Source organism: Grus americana, chromosome 12 (genome assembly GCF_028858705.1).
Source record: "Grus americana isolate bGruAme1 chromosome 12, bGruAme1.mat, whole genome shotgun sequence".
NCBI lineage: Eukaryota > Metazoa > Chordata > Aves > Gruiformes > Gruidae > Grus > Grus americana.
In genome coordinates, this window is record NC_072863.1 from 20,522,025 (window position 1) to 20,540,933 (window position 18,909).

Below are 18,909 nucleotides of genomic sequence, written 5' to 3' on the forward strand. Positions count from 1 at the left end.
AGAGCTTTGGAGACAGGAAGGAATTTTAATTTCTTTTTGTTGACTAGTGCCTAGCATTTCCACCTTATTTGCAGTCTGATAATAGCAAGTCAACAGATTGATTTAGCTGTTCTTTTGGCAGTGTGCTAAGTGGAGAGCTAGGCCATGTGTTTGGATAGGATGAATTTCCTGGTACGGTTTATGGTGAAGATCCTCAGATCTCATTCAGTCTCCCACCATGGCAACCATGGAAGATGAAGAAGGTAGAGCTGAGGTTGTCTGTCCAGCGCTGTGGTAGAGGTTGAGGTGTGTTCTCAGCAATGCTGCCTATGAGCCAGTGATGGTTGGGGCCCCCTGGTTTGTGGGGCCTCTTCTTCCTTCCAATACATGTCCTTATTTTTGTTCTGTGTAAAGAATTCTGTATGTATGAATAGAAAGAAAGTCTTGTGAAGAAAAAATTTCTGTTTGGGATGGATTTTTTTTTTTTAAATTTTTGGGTTTGGTCTATTTTTACAGCACTCTTGTGGAGACACTGCAGTCGATGGACTTGTCAACTTTGAAACCTTTTTCTCCTGGACAGCCAGAAAAGTTTGCTTCATTCTTGGATAAAGTTTTTGGGTTTCAATAAACAATACAGAAGAATAAAAATGCCAGAATAAAATCTTTCTCTTTTCCTGGTGAGGCCTTCCATACTTAAGAGTCCACCAACTGGGACAAGCCCTCAAAGAAAACGTCTGTTAATATTAACTGACATTAAATGGTTTCCTATTTAGTGCCAGTTTAAAGTCATCGAACACAGTGCCAACAAGGGGGGGCAGAGTATGAATTGTCTTGTTTCTCGGACAGGCAGATGTTTACATCACAAAATCTGCACTGAGTTGGTAATTCCAGTGAGGAGGACAAGCCGAATTACTTCTTAACAGGCACAGCAAATACATCGTGGTCTCTTCACCATATTTGCCTAGTTCTAGTGGAAATAAGTTGTCCTTGTTGATGTCCCTGTGATGTTCTTCAGCTCTCATTCCATGTGTTTACAGAAGCACTGAAAAGAGAATTTAAAAAGTGAGAGATTGAAGCCTCTCTGAAAGGGGCACATGGTCAGTCTGGGTGGGAAAAATCCAGAGCTGCAAACCTGCTGCCGAACTGTCCACCAACTGTTTTTTGGCAATTTACTCCCAAGTAAAACACGGCCTGTGGGAGAGGACTGCCGTTGGCGATACTATCAATCCGCTTGCATGCTGTTGCCCTGTTGTTGCTTTGGACTTCATCAAGTGAACCGTGTCTGATGTCGACTGGAGCTTCCCTTTGAAAGTACTGAAATTGTCAACTGTGTTGATGCTACCATCAATTTGTTTAAGTAAATATTTTGAAAAACACGGGTTTAAACTTTGAAGTGTTCATGCAGGCTATTTGGTCTGTAGTACTGTAGAAGTGCATAGTTGGTGCTAATTGCCCTTCCTGCAAGTACATTTTTTGTTTGGGGAAGGGTTGTTGTTGTTGCTTAAACCAAGAAAAACTCCTGAATTGCTGCATCTGATGTCTGAGTGCAGTTTTTACTATCAAGTTAAATGTACATAGAAGCATTCTCCTCATCAAATCAAGCACAAGGGCTATACGTGGAATCAGTCATGCAGCACAGTTGTGCATGAGTGATCTTTGTCGATCCCCAAAGTTTTACTCAAATACTTTATTAGGAGATTCTCACTTCCTTAACGATTTTGATAGAGCTGTTATTTCAAGTTTACTGCTAGCAGCCTAACTCCAGTCCGAGAGCATGTAGGAAATTTTCACTAACCATTGATTTTTTCCACTAGTTATTTGCAGCCACATCAAGCGATGGAGTCAGAAGGAGTTCACTTGGCAAGGACTCCTCTTCCCGAGGCAGGTCCGGGAGAACACGGCGTCTGCTGGGCCTTACCGCGGTTTGCCGTACGAGAACGGGGGGAGGGGGGTGGAGAACGACCCCGCCGCGCCCGGACTGCCCCTGCGGCCGTTAAGCGGGAGAGCGGGACAGGTACTTGGGGCTCTTAAAATGGCTGTAGCAGGAGCCACCTCCAGCGTGCGGTCCGCGGGCTCACCGGGAGGGCACCGGCACGGGGCGAGTCACACCTGGGGGCGCGCTCCGTGAGTGGCAGTGCCCGGCGCCGGCGGGAAGGGGGGTGCCGGGGGTCGGGTCGGGTCGGGCCGGGCCATGCCGGGCCATGCTGCACCGTGCCGTGCACGGCGGTGGCCGGCGCAGGTGGGCGCGTTGGGCGCGGCTCCTCATTAGCAGCAGGCGCGCGCCTTGGTGCCACGCGCCGCGCAGCGCCCCGCGCGGAGCTCCCGTCTCGCGCTTCAGCCGTTGCCGCTTCAGCCGTTGCGGGCCGGGGAGGATGCAGAAGGGCTGGAAGAAGTACTTCGGGCAGAAGTCCTTCAGCGAGGTGGCCATGGACGAGTACCTGGGCAGCCTGGGGCTCTACCGCAAGATGACGGCCAAGGACGCCTCCTGCCTCTTCCGAGCCGTCTCGGAGCAGGTGGGCGGTGAGGCGGCACCGGTAACGGTCTCGGGGGGAGCCGGGGCTGCCGCGGTGGGTCGGGGGTGTTCCTGGGTGCCTGAAGTGAGGTGTGGCGGGCGGGTGCGATCAGCCCCTTGGGGTGGCAGGGTCCTGGGTCGCTGGGCTTTCCTCAACTTCCTCCCCCAAGTGCCTGTGGCCATCTGCAGTGTCTGCTCTCCCTGTTTTGTGCTGTTAGTCTTAATGAACTATGAGTAAAACAAGCCTAAGGTGAAGCATAAGTTAAACTCTGCAATTTTCTCCTTCATTCTTTCATAACCTTTATTTTTTCAGCTGTTTTCATCTCAAATTCATCACATGGAAGTTAGGAAAGCTTGTGTCTCGTTTATGAGGCAACACCAGCATAAGTTTGAATCTGTAAGTAATGTGTGTGTTAGGCAGTTTTGCACGTGTAGTGAGGAAGTAAGGTGGGAGGGGGTGAGTGGTTTAGCCATAAACATACCCACACAAGCGTCTGCACTGAAAACATGTCATGCTTTGCCAGGCTTGATGCATCTAAGAGAAGAGAAATGGCAGGGTGATTGCTTGGTTATCTTATTTGAGTTGCAATCACGCAAGTTTTATTTGACTTCATATTTCTGAAGTTCCAGAAAGCATTCAAGTTACTAATACCTAAATAACCAGTAGGGTGACAGTTATGTGTATAGTATATTCTCTGTGGAGCAAACATTGTGGAATTTAGTAGGTGGGAAATATGTAGGATTTTGAAGTAAGAAGTGAACATCAAAAAATGGTGGAAAACTCCGGAGCGTTTAATTGTTGCATAAAGTTGTGTGGGGTTTTTTGGGGAGGGGGCTGGGGGCATGTGTTTGGTTGCTTTTGTGTGGGTGCATGCGCCGCGTGGGTTTGGGCTGGTTTGGGGTTTTTTTGGTTTGTTTTTTTGTGTGTGTGTGTTTTGTTTTGTGGTTTTTTTTTTCCCCTATAAGCACAGTTAAGTGCTTAATCTAATCTAGAAGATGAGTCACTGACTATTACTTGGATTTCTACTTTTTTTTTTTTTTTTTTTAAGGATTTCTTGGTGTTTCCACATTGGTACCCCAAATCATTCCCGTGCTCTAAGGCAGGGAACAGCCGAAGTCATACCCCCAGTCAGATCACAGAACCCCAAAATGATAGGAATTGGCAGACTAGTCCCAAATTTGGCGTCTATGCCCCCTGCCCCCTCCTGCTCAACAGCTAGTAACATATGGCATAGTGTTTAGGTTTAACTTTGATTTCCAACTGGCTACATTTTTATATTTGTTTTCTTTGTTTTGTTGAAAGTATGTGGAAGGATCATTTGAGAAATACCTTGAACGGCTAGGAGATCCAAAGGTAAGACTGATGTGATACTTGTCAAGCGATGAAAATTTGAGGAGGCTGGAACAGGAAAGTAATTAGGTGATGGTTTAAAATATGGTGGTTTGGCCTTTTATTTTTAGATAGACTCCAATCCCGGGGTCTCATTTGCATAGGTAATACTATAGGTTTGTACTGGGTATTCACATGTATAAATAATATCAATTTTAGTGGGGAATTGTGTTGGTGCAAAGGAGCGATCTTTGCAGGCTGGGCAGTAAAGCTGAGCTCTCATGGGCTTTATTCGTAATTGCAATTCTTCCTAAGAAGGAAAAAGCAAAATATGTGGAGTGTACCTCACATCAAATGCCTGTCAGGCTTTGCAATCCCTTGTTTCTTCCTTTACGCCCAGGTTCAAATACTAGAGTTCAAACTTCTATAGGTTTTAACCAATAAGTATGATGGATGTAGCAGTCTCTGAAACAAATGTAGTGTTTTTAATTAAAAAAAAAAGTCTTGAGTGGTGTGTTTAAAAGTCACTGCCAAAACTAGCTCCATCTTACTCAGCTTGGTAATCATGGCCATCCCATGTTGCAGACTTCCCCACTCCCGGAAATCCTAACATCTCAACTCTCACTGCGTTTATTGTTTGTTTTAACAAATTGATGAGTTTGAGGTATTTTAATACTACAGACAGCTAGAGTAGAGTTCTCAGTGCTGAAGAGAGTTCTGCTATCTCATGTAATCTCATAATCTTGCATAGGAAAGTGCTGGCCAGCTGGAAATGAGTGCTTTATCAGTGATGTACAAGTAAGTGTCTCTTTCTTGAGTTTCACTTTGTTTTGGACTTGATGGTGTTTGGGTTCTGTTTGAGATACTAATATGTGAAACATGGTGAGAAATGCTACCCTAACAAAGTTGTTATTCTCATAGTGTGGATTAAGGGGAGGGTCTGTTTCTGGCAATGTTTATTTGTTATCTTTTTGCTAAACTCCAAAGTCAAGTGTTTTCTTCTAGTGGCTGAAGGATGGAAAATTGAAGAAAAAAAAAAGTTGTGTGTGGTGGAAACAGTGTGGTAGTTATAAGCGTGACTAGAACTCATGTAGATGTTCTTGAAAGCTTTAGTAGCGAGGAGTACTTGCCCTACTTGGTGCATAAACCCTGATATTTATTTCAAAGGTAACATAAGCCTGCACAGGTGCTGCTGTCTTGCTAAAAATGCTACTATTGTCTAACAAGCAGTCTGGCTCTCCAGTGGTAGAAGGGAGAACCCTGCCTTTGCAGGGTCATTCTGTTCCAGTACTAAAGGAACAAACTGAAGTTTTGCAAGAGTTACTAGTTCACTGTACTGAGGCTGTAATCCTTTTGCAGGGTGACTAAATCACTTAGTCTTAATTGTCTCAGTGTCCAAGCACCCTGCCACAAGCATATGTAGTTGACCGAATACGATACATCTTTATCTGTGACTAAATATAATGGTCTTTCCCAGATATTTTTTCCCCCCTCAGATGCATGTTGTTTGCTCATTTAGCTATTGCTGTGTGGTAACATTTATCAGGAAAAGTAATTTGCTTGATTTTTTTTCTATAAACCAACAGCGGATTTTCTAAACAGCTCCCTGCAAACTTCTTCATAACATGATTCTACTGAAAGTGTGCTCTTTCAAGTCTTGTTTTTCCTCCACTTGCCTAGGCGAGACTTTATTCTGTACCGGTACCCTGGAAAGCCACCCACTTACGCTACAGACAATGGCTGTGAAGGCAAGGTGAGGAGAAGTGAGGCAACTTCTTACCCCTGAATCCCAGTTCCCTTCAGTCCTGCTTAGTTGTAAAAACTTGCTGCTGGAATTGAGCCCTTATAACTGCAGTGCTCTTGCATACCTGAGCAAAACCCCAAGCTGACTTCAGCTCCTGGAAAAAGCACGGTATTTGCTCAACAGTCAATTCAATTATAGTAGCTTTGCTTCCCATCTGAGGGATGGATTGCGTGCTGTTCCTCTGCCAATCTCTTTTGTTACTCCAGCTCATTATTGGAAAGTTTAATTTTGGTAGGAAGAGGTAACATCACAATTCCAGAATATTGTTTCATACTTCTGAATTCTCTTTGGGTAAAAACACTTCCCAGTGGGAATTTGATCTGACAGGGTAGAATGAAATACCTGGATTGAGCTGAAGAGCATAACAAGATGTATTTATCATATTGGTGAAGAGGTGGTGTTCTCCCCCCACTCCCAGTATCCCTCTTCCTGAAGTCAGATAAGGTGTGCAGTTTTCCTTCCTGAAAGGGGAAGTTAATGCAAATGGATTAATCTAACAAACTGATTCATTTCTATGACATACAAATTGAGCCCATTTAAGAATGGGAGCTAATGGAACAGCTTATCTACACGAGAATTATTGATAGGTGCAAAAAGAAGGAACATAAAGGATAAATACTCTGTACTGCCTCCCATCTGACCCCTCTTGTTTTTTCTGCAGTCACATAGATGGGCCCCACACACTTATGTGGCTAGCTTAGGCATGGTGCCAGTGAAGTTGCTGCAGTGTGGGTTTCAGTATGGGCTATTATATTTGCCAAAGTGGCTAGTCTGCTCTGAAATCTGTGCTGCTGCAGCTGTTCTCTGTCCGTTAGCATTGCTGTCTTTGTTTACATGCACTTCTTTCTTTTTCTATGTAGTTTCCTGTGTAGCTTAATCTAATTCCATAATGAGCTAACTTTAAAAATCAAGCAGTATGGTCTAAGTGCATGTTTGTCCTTGAAGGCTTTACCACCAGAGCTCTCATTAAGTTTTGGCAGCTGTCTGTCATTAGACTGCATGTACAGGCAGCAGCTCTTTCTGGTGTTGCTCATTATCACCATGAGATGGGAGCTTTTGTTGGCAAAAGACATACTGCATGCTGAATTAAGAGCCCTGGCATCCTAGCTCCTGCTGCTTTGCTGGGAAGCATCCTTGCTGGCAATGTGCTGACAGCTGCCGAAGGGCTTTTGCCGGTTGCAGTTGGCTCTGGTCATGTGCCAAGATGGGGTTTGATGGTATACATTGACTTGGTGTATCAGTGCATGTGTTCCAGAAAGCATGCATCTTTTTCAAAAGGCAGCATAATATTGCTTGTTGAGGGCTAGAGAAGTAGATGCTCTTCTAGTCCCTCAGATGGGGAAGGCTGAAATGTGCCTTTGATACTTGGACAGTGTATCTCAGGGGTACTGCGTTTAATGGCTTGTATTTATTTCACCTCTTGAGCAATTGGTGGTTTCAGAGGTAAGCTGGAAACAAACTCTCATTTCATGTTTAATACAGCATGATGTACAAATTGATAGTTTTTCTTTGTATAATAGACAAACTTATTTAGAGACTTTACCTACAATTCAGTTTTAAGCCGATTCTACAGCTTTGTCATATTTATATTGAGAATATTTATTGTTTTCTTGATCAGTTGGTGTCAACTATAGAATGAAAGAATAATGTAGTCTTGAGCTAGGATATCTAGCTAACCAAAGAGGTTTTATATCGTTCTAGCCTTAAAGCCTGCCTTTTTTAATTTTCCCAGATTTTACTGTGTTGTTCCGGCAACGGCCATTATGACTCTGTGTATACAAAACAATTCCAGGAAAATGCTGCTATTTGCCAGGGTAAACTTGAAATAATTTTTCTATGGAAGAGAATTATGTGTGTTCATATGTTTATAGGCAGTGGTTGTTTTGGTTTTCAGGGGTGGGGAGGAGAGAGATGGAAGCTTATTTATCGTATATTCATATATACGTACACTCATCATTCTATCTGTTAAGTGGGGTATTGGAGCAAATGACTTCCAGAGGTCCCTTCTTCCCACCTGAATTGTTTTACAGTCCTCTCCATAATTGAATTTAATATAACTAGTGCATTGTAACAATAAATAATATCTGAAGATATGCTTACCTTAAAAATTGCAGCAGTTCTTATGGATCTGGTATTATCTTAATTTGGTTTGAGCTTTGTGTTGATTTGTTCAGCTGTATTATACAAGATCCTGTACAAAGATGTGTTTGGCATGGATGAGGAAGAATTAAGGTCTGCAGTTGAGGTGTTTCGAAGTGGATCCAAGAAGAACAGAAACAGTGGCTCTGTAGGAAATGAGGATGCAAACTTTGATTGTCTTCATGAAAAAGTATCCCGAAATCCATCAGAAAAGAGGTAGTATTTTGGGAAGGGGATGTGGTAAAAGGGAAGAAAAAAACCCTCAAACCCAAAACAACAACAAAAAAACTTTGCAAAGGGCAACTTTTCCAAGTTTCTTTGCATGTTTGTGGGGTATTAACTCTTTTTCCTATCTCATGACACAAACACAAAGCTGAAGTCTGTTGCGGAAGAGAGTGTGCTTTCCTTGGAGCTGAGAAGTGTCATGTAATTGAACATCCTCTGCTGCTGGCTATGTTATAGTTGCATGTTACTCTCAAATAAGCTGTCATTTTACAAATAAAACTGTTCCTTATGTTATCAGAATATTTTTTGCAAGAAGCTTACTACTCTTCTAAGCCTCTGTAGTTCTGCAGTGGCAACAGTGTGTAGAGAAAATGAGCTCTGCTTTATTTTTTCGTTTGTCCTTTTTTAATAGAATCGTACCCCAAACAGACAATTAAATGGTGACATTATTCAAGTCTGTTGGATCACTGGGGATGAGGGGAACGGGCAAAATGTACCTATAGAAATCCTGCTATCCTGTGTTGTTCAAGCCACTAGAAAGGCTTGAGGGTTGCCTCTGACCATTACGGAATGCTTACAGATGACATTGGTTTGGTAGGACTTAGAACAGAGTGTCTTGTACTTGATGGTGCAAGAATTTAACCAGGCAGTGGGATCATCTTCATCCTTTCCTAATGGAAGCAGTAGCCCTCGTTTCGGGTGGGTAATGGAACAGGTAAAGGTCATGTTCTTGAAACTAGGGAAAGAGTTGTCCTGTACTGCATTGCAGCCATGTCTAATGTTCAAGGCAAAATCTACCACTTGATGGCACCATAATGCTTTTTCAGATTGTATGAACAGTTGGTTGATTTTAATCCTGGCTAGAAATCATGCATTGTATCTTTTGTAATCTTATTTTCAATTACTTAGAGTGGACGACTGGGAAGGCAATGATACTACTGACAATCCACAGGAAGATAAGTTGAAACAAGGCGTTGAAGAAGAAAAGGTTTGTCAGTTAGGGATGAATTCCTTATGGTGGTTTATTTCTTTTTGTTGTTTTTATACAATGTTACCCTTGTTAAGGCTAAACCCTCTTTTCAACTTTTTAAAAATTACTTTTTGGAAAGTGGGTGGCTTATTTCTTCCATCTGTTTGTCTTTTGGTTTTGCTCTTGAGTTTCTATTAAATTGGATAAGCCTCTTTCTGAGAGTCTCTTGTTCTTCTCTGACTAATTTTTTTTTGTTGTTGTTTTCCTCCAAAGATGGAGCTTGGCATATATTTCCTGGTCTGCTGTTTGTATTTCCCAGAAAAGGTTTAAATCAGTTCACTTTTGTTTTGAACACAGTATAAATCACTTTGGAACCGTTTTAGAAAGTCTATAGAAGCCTGTTTTCATATATAATAACTGAATTTTCCACCTACTTTTGAAGCCATGGCTTCATTGGTCTGATTAGCTTCCTTCGATTCTTTTTGAGGAAAGAACATGCCAAGTGTTACTCTTGAGCTTGTTTCTAACCTTTCCAAAGTCTGTTTGCTCAGCTTCTGAATGCCTAAATGTGTTTTCATATTCTTGAGCTTTAGTTTTTAGGCAAATAAATGGAAATGAAAATTGTGGAACATAGTGTGTGTACATCTTAAAATGGTCTACAGATGCTGGCAGGATAGAGACTGTGCTGAACAAATTAAATGTGCTTGTTAATGCTCCGTTTCAACTCTGGTTTTAGCCTCCAGAAAATCCATCAAAGATGCCTGTTCCTTATAAGGTGCTAAAGGCACTGGACCCTGAGATCTATCGAAATGTGGAGTTCGATGTTTGGCTGGACAGCAGAAAAGGTATCTTTAGAAAGGGAAAACCAACTCTTTTTGTACTAGGCTCAGTGTTAAGTTTATGAATCTGAGGCCTATGTCACCTGTTTCTTCACAGCTGAAATGTGAAGGATACTGGTTAACCCAGCAGATACTTGCAGGTAGCACATCTCGCTCATAGCTGGTTTCTTGGCTTCATTTCAAAGTACAAAATACACTGCTTCTGACACTGTATAATGGCAATAAGGTTGTTAAAAAAATCTGACCTCTGCTACTTACCGACTATAGTATAGGAAATACATGGACTCAAAGCAGAGTACAGAACTCTGTTACCATTCTGTTGTATTGGGAATCATTCAAATTTGAGAGTTTTTTGTTACAGCATGCGTGCAAGGACTTCTGCTTTTTTAAAGCACAGTTTTGGCTTCAGACTTGTATAATAATGAAGATCTCAAATTTAGCATTGAGATCTGTCAAATGAGATGAGTTTTTTCTTGCTTCCCAGCTCTCCTGGGCTTGAACATTCTGGAGAGATTTCGTGGTCTTTGTGGCTTGGGATAGGTTGCTGCTTTTTGGCATACACTATGGCTGATCTGTAAAGCAAGAAGTTACCAAGAAAGATAAGTTTTGCAGTGGTGTTTGATGTCTGACCCAAAAATGCTTTGCATACTGAAGAACACTAGCATTTTACAACTGCATAAGCAATAATAAGGGTCATTAAAATTCTTGGAACAGAGTATAGTAACTAATTACCTATGTAGAGTACTGACGCGCAGAGAATCCAGGCAAGGAATGGAGAAAAACCTACTGAAATCTAGCAGCAAGGAGACTAGGCAATGTTAGTTTTTCCTGGATAACATGTAGTTTTTGCCAAATGCTACCAGTGCTCTGGCAAGACAAGACACGTCCAGTATTCTTAAAACCAGGATTGGTATTAAATGCAGGATTTAACTCTACCATCACAAAAGACATTTTAGTATTGAAGTAGTAGTGCTGCTCACTGCATTATCTGGATATTCTTGATCTTCTATGACTTAGCCTGCTTCTGGTCTGTTATAAGAACATCTACAGTTACTTCACCATTGCTATGGGGAATGTTAAGATGTGCACAGGAAATATTTAACTCAGTTGGCGTATAATTTGTAGTTGGATGCTGTCATGAAGTACTTGTAGGATACATGAAGAAAGAACAGTAGTTTTAAAGGCTTTTTCCTTTTTATTTATTTATTCATTTATTTTTAGAGCTTCAAAAAACTGACTACATGGTGTTTGCTGGGAGACAGTACTATTTAGGAGACAAGTGTCAGGTTAGTACTCAAAGGAGACTCAGTTATGATAAACTATTAAAATTGCTTTAAGTGGAGTATGGTAAGCCATAAAATCATATGACCTCATAGACTTTTCCCAAGACTCTTCTCATTCTCTTCCTTGTAGCTATTAATCTGACTTACTTTCTAATTTCACTTCTTTCTAAAATCTACCTTTAAACATTGAGTAGTGTGAAGGAAAAGCTGCTTGGAAATTCATTGCAAACCAGTGATATACATTGTGTGAGTGTGGAAGTTCCAGACCGAGAGCTCTTAATGCACAGGATATGCATTTAAGGCAGTTGTCTATTAGCTTTTTTCACTGGGGGTCAGCAACAAGTCTGGACAGTCTTCCGCTTCTCAACAGTAATATAACAAATATTTTTATAAAATAGAAAGGGAAGAGCTAAAAAGGGAGGAGTAGCATGATCTGGCCAGGAGATGCTGAAAGGAAGGTCAGCTTTCTTTGTATTCCAGTGTTGTATGTAGTGAGGGCTTATTTTTATCACTGTTTGAGGTAGTGCTGATGATTCACTCAGTGACTTGTTTCTAGCTGAGCAGAGCTTACCTTTCCAATTTCCTGTTTTCTGTTCTCCTCAAGCTCTTAAATAGCGGTCTTCCTTGGTACTTTTCTGCTTGGCACAGTGTGTAAAAGTAAGTTAGAAAGCAGATATCTTCTTAACCTCTCAGTCACTCAGAAGACTGATTTTATTTTGTTTTTTCTTCCTCACTGAAGTTAGTACAGTGTTCTTTATTTTGCCTGCTATTTTGAAGAAGTATTTGAGACTCCTGGGCCAACTCAGTAACATATGGTCAGCTAGGAGCAGCCTTTGCTATTAGTGGTTCGTAGACAGTATTCTGAATTCCCTGATAGAGTTTGGCTTTTTTAGAGCTTTCCTTGTTCTCTCTCCAGGTACGGCTGGAGCCTGGAGGTAAGTATTACAATGCTCATATCCAGGAAGTTGGACAGGATGGCAACACGTTGACTGTATTTGTTGAGGAGCTGGCAGAAAAGTAAGCAGTCTGGTGATGACTTCATATTTGAACTTTTTCTGGTTGAGTTTGTATATTCACAGATGCTTAAAATAGGATTGTTAAGATACTTTGAAAAGAAAAGAGAACCTACGCTTTTAAATATAAAGTGAGGCTTTGCTTTCTTGTTGGCTATCACTCTCCAAATAGACTGTTGCAGGAAGCTTTTTCTCTTGGTTTTCTAATGACCAAAATAATTCTTGTAACGCTTTCTGTGAAATCTGGCTGCCCTTTTCTTCTCTGGAATGTGAAAATGATCTTTGCAGTTTGGGCTTAATTCACCGATAGCAAAGTAACCTTCTGCTCTTGGTTTCTCTGGAGTTTTTATGTTGTACCTAAACAACTAAATAATTGGCACTTCTGGTGAGTCTAATCACTCTTTTCACTTTCCTGTTCAAAGCATTTGCCTTTGGACAAACCTAGGATTCAGCTTGGTGACATATTGCAAAAATTCCGTGTTGTCAGGTGCTTTCAGGTGTACCTCTGAAGGCATATAAATGCAGGGAAGAAAGACTTGACCCAGGAAGTCAGTAGTGTTGAGACTAAATCCTAGCTTGCCCTTTTTGATAAACAAGTAACAGTGGTGTGTGCTTGGTGTCAGAGAAACAGATTTTTTTTTTATTTCCACAAGCTCCCTACACTTTGTGGTGTTTTCTGTTTTCTTCTTAGTGTTGCTTCAGCTTATGTTGTGCAGTTATGCACACTGTATTCTTGTGGCACTACTAACATCAGTCTTTTTCACATAGGCATACAGTTCCTTTGGCAAACTTAAAACCAGTGACACAAGTGGCGCCTGTCCTTGCTTGGAATATGGTTCCCAGCCGCAAAGGAGGAACCTATCAGAAAATAGCAGGTGGATACTTCACAGGAATAGGTTTGTACAAGGTTCCTAAAGCATTCCTTCCTTTGGGGCTGGGGAAGAGACACTCAGGACAGTTTTAACAGTAGCAGTCTTTGGATATTAGAAGTGATTTAATTTGGCCTGTGATATAAACCTTGGCCACTGCAGGGGTTTGATGTAAAGTGATCCTTCAGACAGAGGGATGGATTTGCCTTTGCAAAGGAACAAATCCATTGAAAATATGTAGCAAGGTTGGTATTGCTCAAAATTACCAAGAAGAAATTTGGCACCTGGAACCATTTATAAAGACTGGGTCTGTGAACCAGAAAGCTTGTCTGATTTGCCTTAGCAGAGGTGCATGGGTGGACTAGGAGCTTCCCTAGCCAATTAAATATGGATTGTATTTGTTTAATTTGGAGGATTTCTTTTTAATAAATAAATGCAGCCTTCATAAAGATATTTTAACACTGGGAGTACTGATTTGGTCAGCCGAAGTTGGGAAGGTATTCACGTGTGAGATGCTTGTATTCTCATAATTTAGAATGCATGCTTGAGCCTTCAAAATAAGACTATGAAGTTTGCATACTTAAAATGCACTTTTCCTGGTATAGGCTGTTGGCTCTTTCTTTTCTGTGTATCCAAATATGACTCTTCTCAAATGACAAAGAGGGCATAGCTCTGGAGTCAGCTGTTGAAGGTGCAAATCTGTCTTTTCTGTCCTCAACTGAAACTGCAGAAATGGATATGAAAACACGGAAGAGAATGCTTAAGAAAGTTCGTGGAAAGGAAGTCTTTATGACTGTGGCTTATAGCAGGGGTCAGCCAGTTCTTCCACCCCGGCTACAGCACAGTGTTCCTTCGGGGCGCTCTCCTCCAGTTCACTGCTCACAGGGTGGTGGAAATATGGCACCTTATGAACCCTATCATCCTCAGAATCCTCCTCAGAGACATAACCGTGGATTTGGGATGCCAAGGTATGAAGCCTTGAAAACCTGTCTGAGATGACCATGTGTTTTCTATTCATTCTTGCTGCAGACTAGTTAGGAGAGAGTTTGTGCTGTTCAATAGGTAAAACTACAAATGAGTTCCATCTGAGAGGCACTTCCTGGTAATTGCACCTTTTACCCTTTAAACTTAGGGGATCTGCCCGATTTATAAACAGGCACAACATGGTTGGCCCTCAAATAGCATTCTACCCCAGTCCAGGAAAGAGATGCTATCAGAGCTATGACAATTTCTCCTGCAGGTCCTGGTAAGTGACTATAAAACTCTTTACAAAACATTGCTCTAAAAGAGTTGGGGAGGATGGTGGTATGTGGAGGGCCGAGTTGGCTGTTAATAGCACAACGTGAAACAATGGGTTTATTGTGCCTCTCCAAAAGGAACAAAGTTAAAATTGAGCAATGAAACCAAGGTGAAACTCCAGATATTGGTCATTCTTAACCTCCTTTCTTGTTTTTAAAGCACGTACAACCGTAGCCGCCGTCAGATGCAGTGTGTGAATAAGGAATGTCAGTATGGGTTTGTACCAGGGAATGGAGAGGAGCCTCAAGGACCAGAAGAAACTATAACTTTCTATGAAATTGAAGGAGAGGATGACACAGCTTTTCCTACTTTACCAGTAAGTTGTGAATAAGGGGTATGTTAAAACCTCTCAGAGAGAAAAGGGGGAGGAAGCTGTACAAATGCTTAGCACTTCTTTACTTAAATATGTGGTTGGTTTGTGTTTTTTTTAAAATAAGCTTTAGCAGTTAATGTGTTTTTTGAGAAGGGAAAGCTGAAATTAGTCTAGATCCTGTAAAACGTGCTTAAAATCTCAATTTTTCTGAGTGTTCCCATTCTTTCTCCCTTCCCTCACTGGCAGTGCTTGTTTTCTCTTTAGTATATTTTCATAAAAGTAGGGTTATGTTTCTCCTTTCTATTGCAGTTTGAAAACAAAAAAATCCCTTCCTACTGTGGATGTCTGTCTAGCTCTAAATATTGTGGGAGAAAGTTTTTCACTTGTTTGCCACACTCTAATTTATCATTTTTGTAACTAGATTTAGAAACTGTATAGTAATACCCTGGATTGTTCCTATGATTTTATAGTTGTGATGTTTTGGGCTAGCATGTTGTTCCCGAAACAGTTCCTTCTGCTACGGAAACATGAGAAAATTCTAAATCTAGACTTCTCTTAAAACAGTCTTTCTGTTGGGTTGTAGATAAAGTGGCACAGTGTATTCTTAAATTTCAAAATAAATCTCTTTATTTGTAGTCTAAGCCTAGTACAAAGCTGGATATGCTACACAAAATCAATTGCTATTTACATAGCTGAATAGGAAAGCAGATCTTCTGAAAAAAAAACCAAACAAAACCCTGGTAGGTTTGAATTTTTTTTTTACTGTGTTGAAGCAGTGAACAAGTGTTAGACTTGTATTTAAATGAGAGGGGAGGAATCTGCTCAGGGCTGTTTCAGCAGCAGCCATTTTTTAATTTGTCCTCATGTGCCAGATCTGTAATCTTTGCTCTGATTTTCCTCCAAGAGTGTCAGGGAATAAGGACAGATTATCCTGCATTTTTTTTTCCTGACATGAAATCAATATAGCTTACTATCTTTTCCTCCCCATTGCTACACTATAACCCTGCAGCTCCTGATGAATAGTTTTTCATGTTCATTCAGTGACTTTGTTATTGTCAATGCCAAAGCCTTTTCTCTGTCTCTTCCTTGTCTTGTTTAGTAAAGGAATATAACATTTCCTGGGGAGAGATGCATCTCGCAGAAAACTCTGCCATCCTACTAGAGGCCTGGTGGGAGAATCTTCTGACTTACCACCTCTGCTTCAACCTTGGAAATCTTACAAGCCTCTCTGAGCACTTTATCGATCTCATAGTCACCATGTCTTCTGAGGAGAATTTTGAGTGTCACCTTAGCCATCACAAAAGAGTGAATCAACTTCTTTTACTCGAGCATCTCAATCCTATATTTCTGCTTCAGAGAACTCTATATTTTAAATTGTGGTGCAGCTAAGGATTGACTTCAATGTAAAGACAAAGGGCATGTGAAGTGTTGAAGGAGTCCTGTGGGAAACCTTGATGGGTGCTGCTCTCTGAAATAGTCTTGTATGTGTGGGTCAAATTAGTGCAGACAGTGGTGTCTATATCAGCAACCACCCCATGGGTTTCCCTAATTGTGACTAGAGATAACCTTTTTCCATGATAATTAGACTATTTAGATAAACTGATCTGCTGTTGGTGTGGTGGGAGTGCTACAGGATGAGGAACGCAGGAGTATATGTTGGGAGTAGCAGTCTTGGCTGTTGTCTGGGGTCTGCTCCCTCCTTTTTCAGCTTTGAGCTTAAGATAAAGCTGGCTAAGTTCTGGGAGGGAGCAACTTGACTGTATTGCAAAGGACAGTGGTAGGTATTGAAAAAACTAAATTGCATTAAGTATGCTAGGCAGAATGAAAGGTAAAGGAAAGAAATGTCAGCAACTGTTTTGCTACAGCGAAGGTGCATAGGAATGGACTCACAAATGGTAATTCTAGTAAGTTTTGGTTGCAGCAAGCTTGATCTGCCAGGCTGTTTCTGCTCTGTGAGTGTGTAGAGCATGGAAAGGCTTTAAGCTCTTTCTAAATGTACGCTTCTGACTTTGCTTTTTAGAGCCAGGGTAGCCCTGCTCCCATTGTCCATGGTCCAGGAGGATTTTGGGTAGCAAGGAGAGGCCCAAACTCCGTTCCACCTAACAAGCAGACCCTAAATTCCTCAGAGGAGGAAGAAGAAACAAGTGAAAATGGTGAGTTTTTAAAGTATTAGTAGGTGAAAAAACAGGTTTAGAAGATCTTCAGTGTGCTTTTGATTGTCAAAGTAGGTTCCTTCCATCTCCTAAATGAACTTTGAACATGTGTGTGAGAAGTTATTTTTGTTGTCTGATAGAAATGTGTCACTTCTGTTTTAAGCTTGCTAGCCATCACCCTTGCGATTGTGTAGGTCTGTAGCAAGCCAAGTTGCTGCCTAAAAATTCATGGTGTAAATTTGGTAATGGCAACCTTGATGCTTGGTGGAATAACAAAATGAGCATCTCTTGAGTGTTTCCCTACCTTTTCTGCACAAAAAAAGATGATACTGAAAGCAACTCATTAATGGATGCACCGAAATGTAATTGTGGTAACTTCAGCTTTAAGCTTTTTTTTTTTCCTCCCCTGAATCAAAGCTTCCTGTTCTCTCCCTTATAGGGAAATTTCATGAAGAATATATCTATGCACCTCCAGGTAAGCAAAACTTTAGTCTCTACTGGTAGAACTCGTAGTGAATGTAATGCACTCATTATGATCTCTTTGTAAGTTTCTGAAGGATTAGATTTAATGCTACTTTTTTCAATTAATTTTGCCTATACATTCCAGATCCCGACTGTGAAACTGCAACAGTATTTAGTTCAGCAGAACCTACAGCAAACTTGGTAAGCTTTAGTCACTGTCTGCTCAGATGAGGAATCCTTGAAGTGTGTGGAGTTCGCCATAGAAACTGTCCTTGGATGCAGGCTTAACATAGTAGGTCAGAGGCTTCCTTTGGAAGAAAGGAATGATGGCTTCATTTATATATACTCTCCTTTTCCTCCCTAAATGGTGAGGTTTTTATCTGAGTCTGCAAGTACAGTCTGGATTGTACTAGATACATTAATGATTTTCCACCTTCCTCTGCAAAGAGAAAGCGTGTATTTGAGTGCTGTTTATTTTTCTGCTCCAGACAGCACTTTTATCATGCTACCCTTCAAGTTCTATTTCACTTAGTCTTATTCCCCCACTGTGGGACTGGAGAGAGCTCACCTCTGATAGAACTGACTTGGGAATTTATTTTTTTTTTTCAATCTGAAACAAAATCTACAGTGACTAGTGAAAGCCAGTCCTGTGCATGTCAGAATAAAACTGCTTTTACTTGAGTTACAAAAGATGCTCTGCGTGTGTGTAGTCCATAAATAAATAAAAAAAAAATTAGGGGTGTGGTGTGTGTGCCTTGTGACTTCTCTGCCTCTTAAATGGACCATGCTTTGCTTTGGAATCCCTTCAGGAAGAAGGGCCAGTCTCTGTGTCACCTCAAGATGGAGTGGCTTCCTACAGCTATCCCCAGAAGGTAGTATCTAGTACTTTATCGAGGTAGCCCTGTTGAGAGGTGACTGCTCTGCTTGATTAGTGTCAGTTTCTGGGGTCCGTCTACCTGCCTCTTATAGCATCTTGTAGCAAAGAATACAATTCCCTATATAAATATAAGCGAAACAGAATGGTAAGAGGATGCCTCACAGGTGTCTGCAACTCTGAACTGGTATCTTCATCCCAATTTTTAGAGATAGTGGGATAGATAGCTGCCTCTACAGCTAGGACTTCAAAACTGCATTTATGTGAAGTGAGAATTTTTGAACTGTCTGGTGTTTCCATAGTCTTTGTCAAAGCCATTTGTAGAGCAGTCTGCTGAATACTCTGACTCTTTTCCAGGTGATGGTGAACTCTGCAGCAATCTCAACCTCAACAGGTGTTTATGCTGCTCCAGCTGCAGGCTTCTCCTCAAATTCTGCTGCCTCCACTCCAGCCAGTGTCACAACAGCAGCTCCCCCACAAACAGCAGTTCAGCCAGTCATAGTATCTCCCCTTTCTATAGGGAGGCCAGGTAGAGTGTGCATACTATGGCTGTGGACTTGGATGTCTTAAGTTTTTGGTTACATCTTCCCCTCCCGTTTTATTTTTTTCCATGTGTATACGAGGCAAATGTTGAAAGGCTTTTAAAAAAAGGTTATCACTTGCTTGGGCTTAAAATGATTTAATTGTAGTTGTGACTTCACTGTTGACTTCTTGCTTTCATGTTTTGAAGAGTACCAGTTGTCCCTGAATTTGCGTGGGAATTGGAGGTCTCTGCTTTGGGTTTGCCCCTCACCACCTTTAGCCATCAATGCCAAGTGTTTTGCTAGAAAGTTCTTTTCAGAAGG

At 41.3% G+C, this 18,909-nt stretch overlaps 1 protein-coding gene across 1 annotated transcript in view; it reads left to right on the forward strand.

Annotated features, from left to right (window-relative positions):
- The window catches only part of ALG13 (ALG13 UDP-N-acetylglucosaminyltransferase subunit), a 29,637-nt gene that overhangs the window by 2,239 nt on the left and 8,489 nt on the right, over positions 1 to 18,909 (forward strand). The window contains exons 4-24 of the mRNA XM_054839693.1: positions 496 to 605; positions 1,794 to 1,993; positions 2,358 to 2,492; positions 2,805 to 2,888; positions 3,795 to 3,845; positions 4,573 to 4,619; positions 5,502 to 5,574; positions 7,358 to 7,439; positions 7,800 to 7,980; positions 8,899 to 8,977; positions 9,696 to 9,804; positions 11,020 to 11,084; positions 11,998 to 12,098; positions 12,863 to 12,990; positions 13,694 to 13,931; positions 14,096 to 14,209; positions 14,422 to 14,578; positions 16,596 to 16,728; positions 17,168 to 17,203; positions 17,336 to 17,391; positions 18,000 to 18,062. Of these exons, the coding sequence (XP_054695668.1) occupies positions 496 to 605; positions 1,794 to 1,993; positions 2,358 to 2,492; positions 2,805 to 2,888; positions 3,795 to 3,845; positions 4,573 to 4,619; positions 5,502 to 5,574; positions 7,358 to 7,439; positions 7,800 to 7,980; positions 8,899 to 8,977; positions 9,696 to 9,804; positions 11,020 to 11,084; positions 11,998 to 12,098; positions 12,863 to 12,990; positions 13,694 to 13,931; positions 14,096 to 14,209; positions 14,422 to 14,578; positions 16,596 to 16,728; positions 17,168 to 17,203; positions 17,336 to 17,391; positions 18,000 to 18,062 (2,242 nt within the window). The remainder of the gene's footprint in view (positions 1 to 495; positions 606 to 1,793; positions 1,994 to 2,357; positions 2,493 to 2,804; positions 2,889 to 3,794; positions 3,846 to 4,572; positions 4,620 to 5,501; positions 5,575 to 7,357; positions 7,440 to 7,799; positions 7,981 to 8,898; positions 8,978 to 9,695; positions 9,805 to 11,019; positions 11,085 to 11,997; positions 12,099 to 12,862; positions 12,991 to 13,693; positions 13,932 to 14,095; positions 14,210 to 14,421; positions 14,579 to 16,595; positions 16,729 to 17,167; positions 17,204 to 17,335; positions 17,392 to 17,999; positions 18,063 to 18,909) is intronic.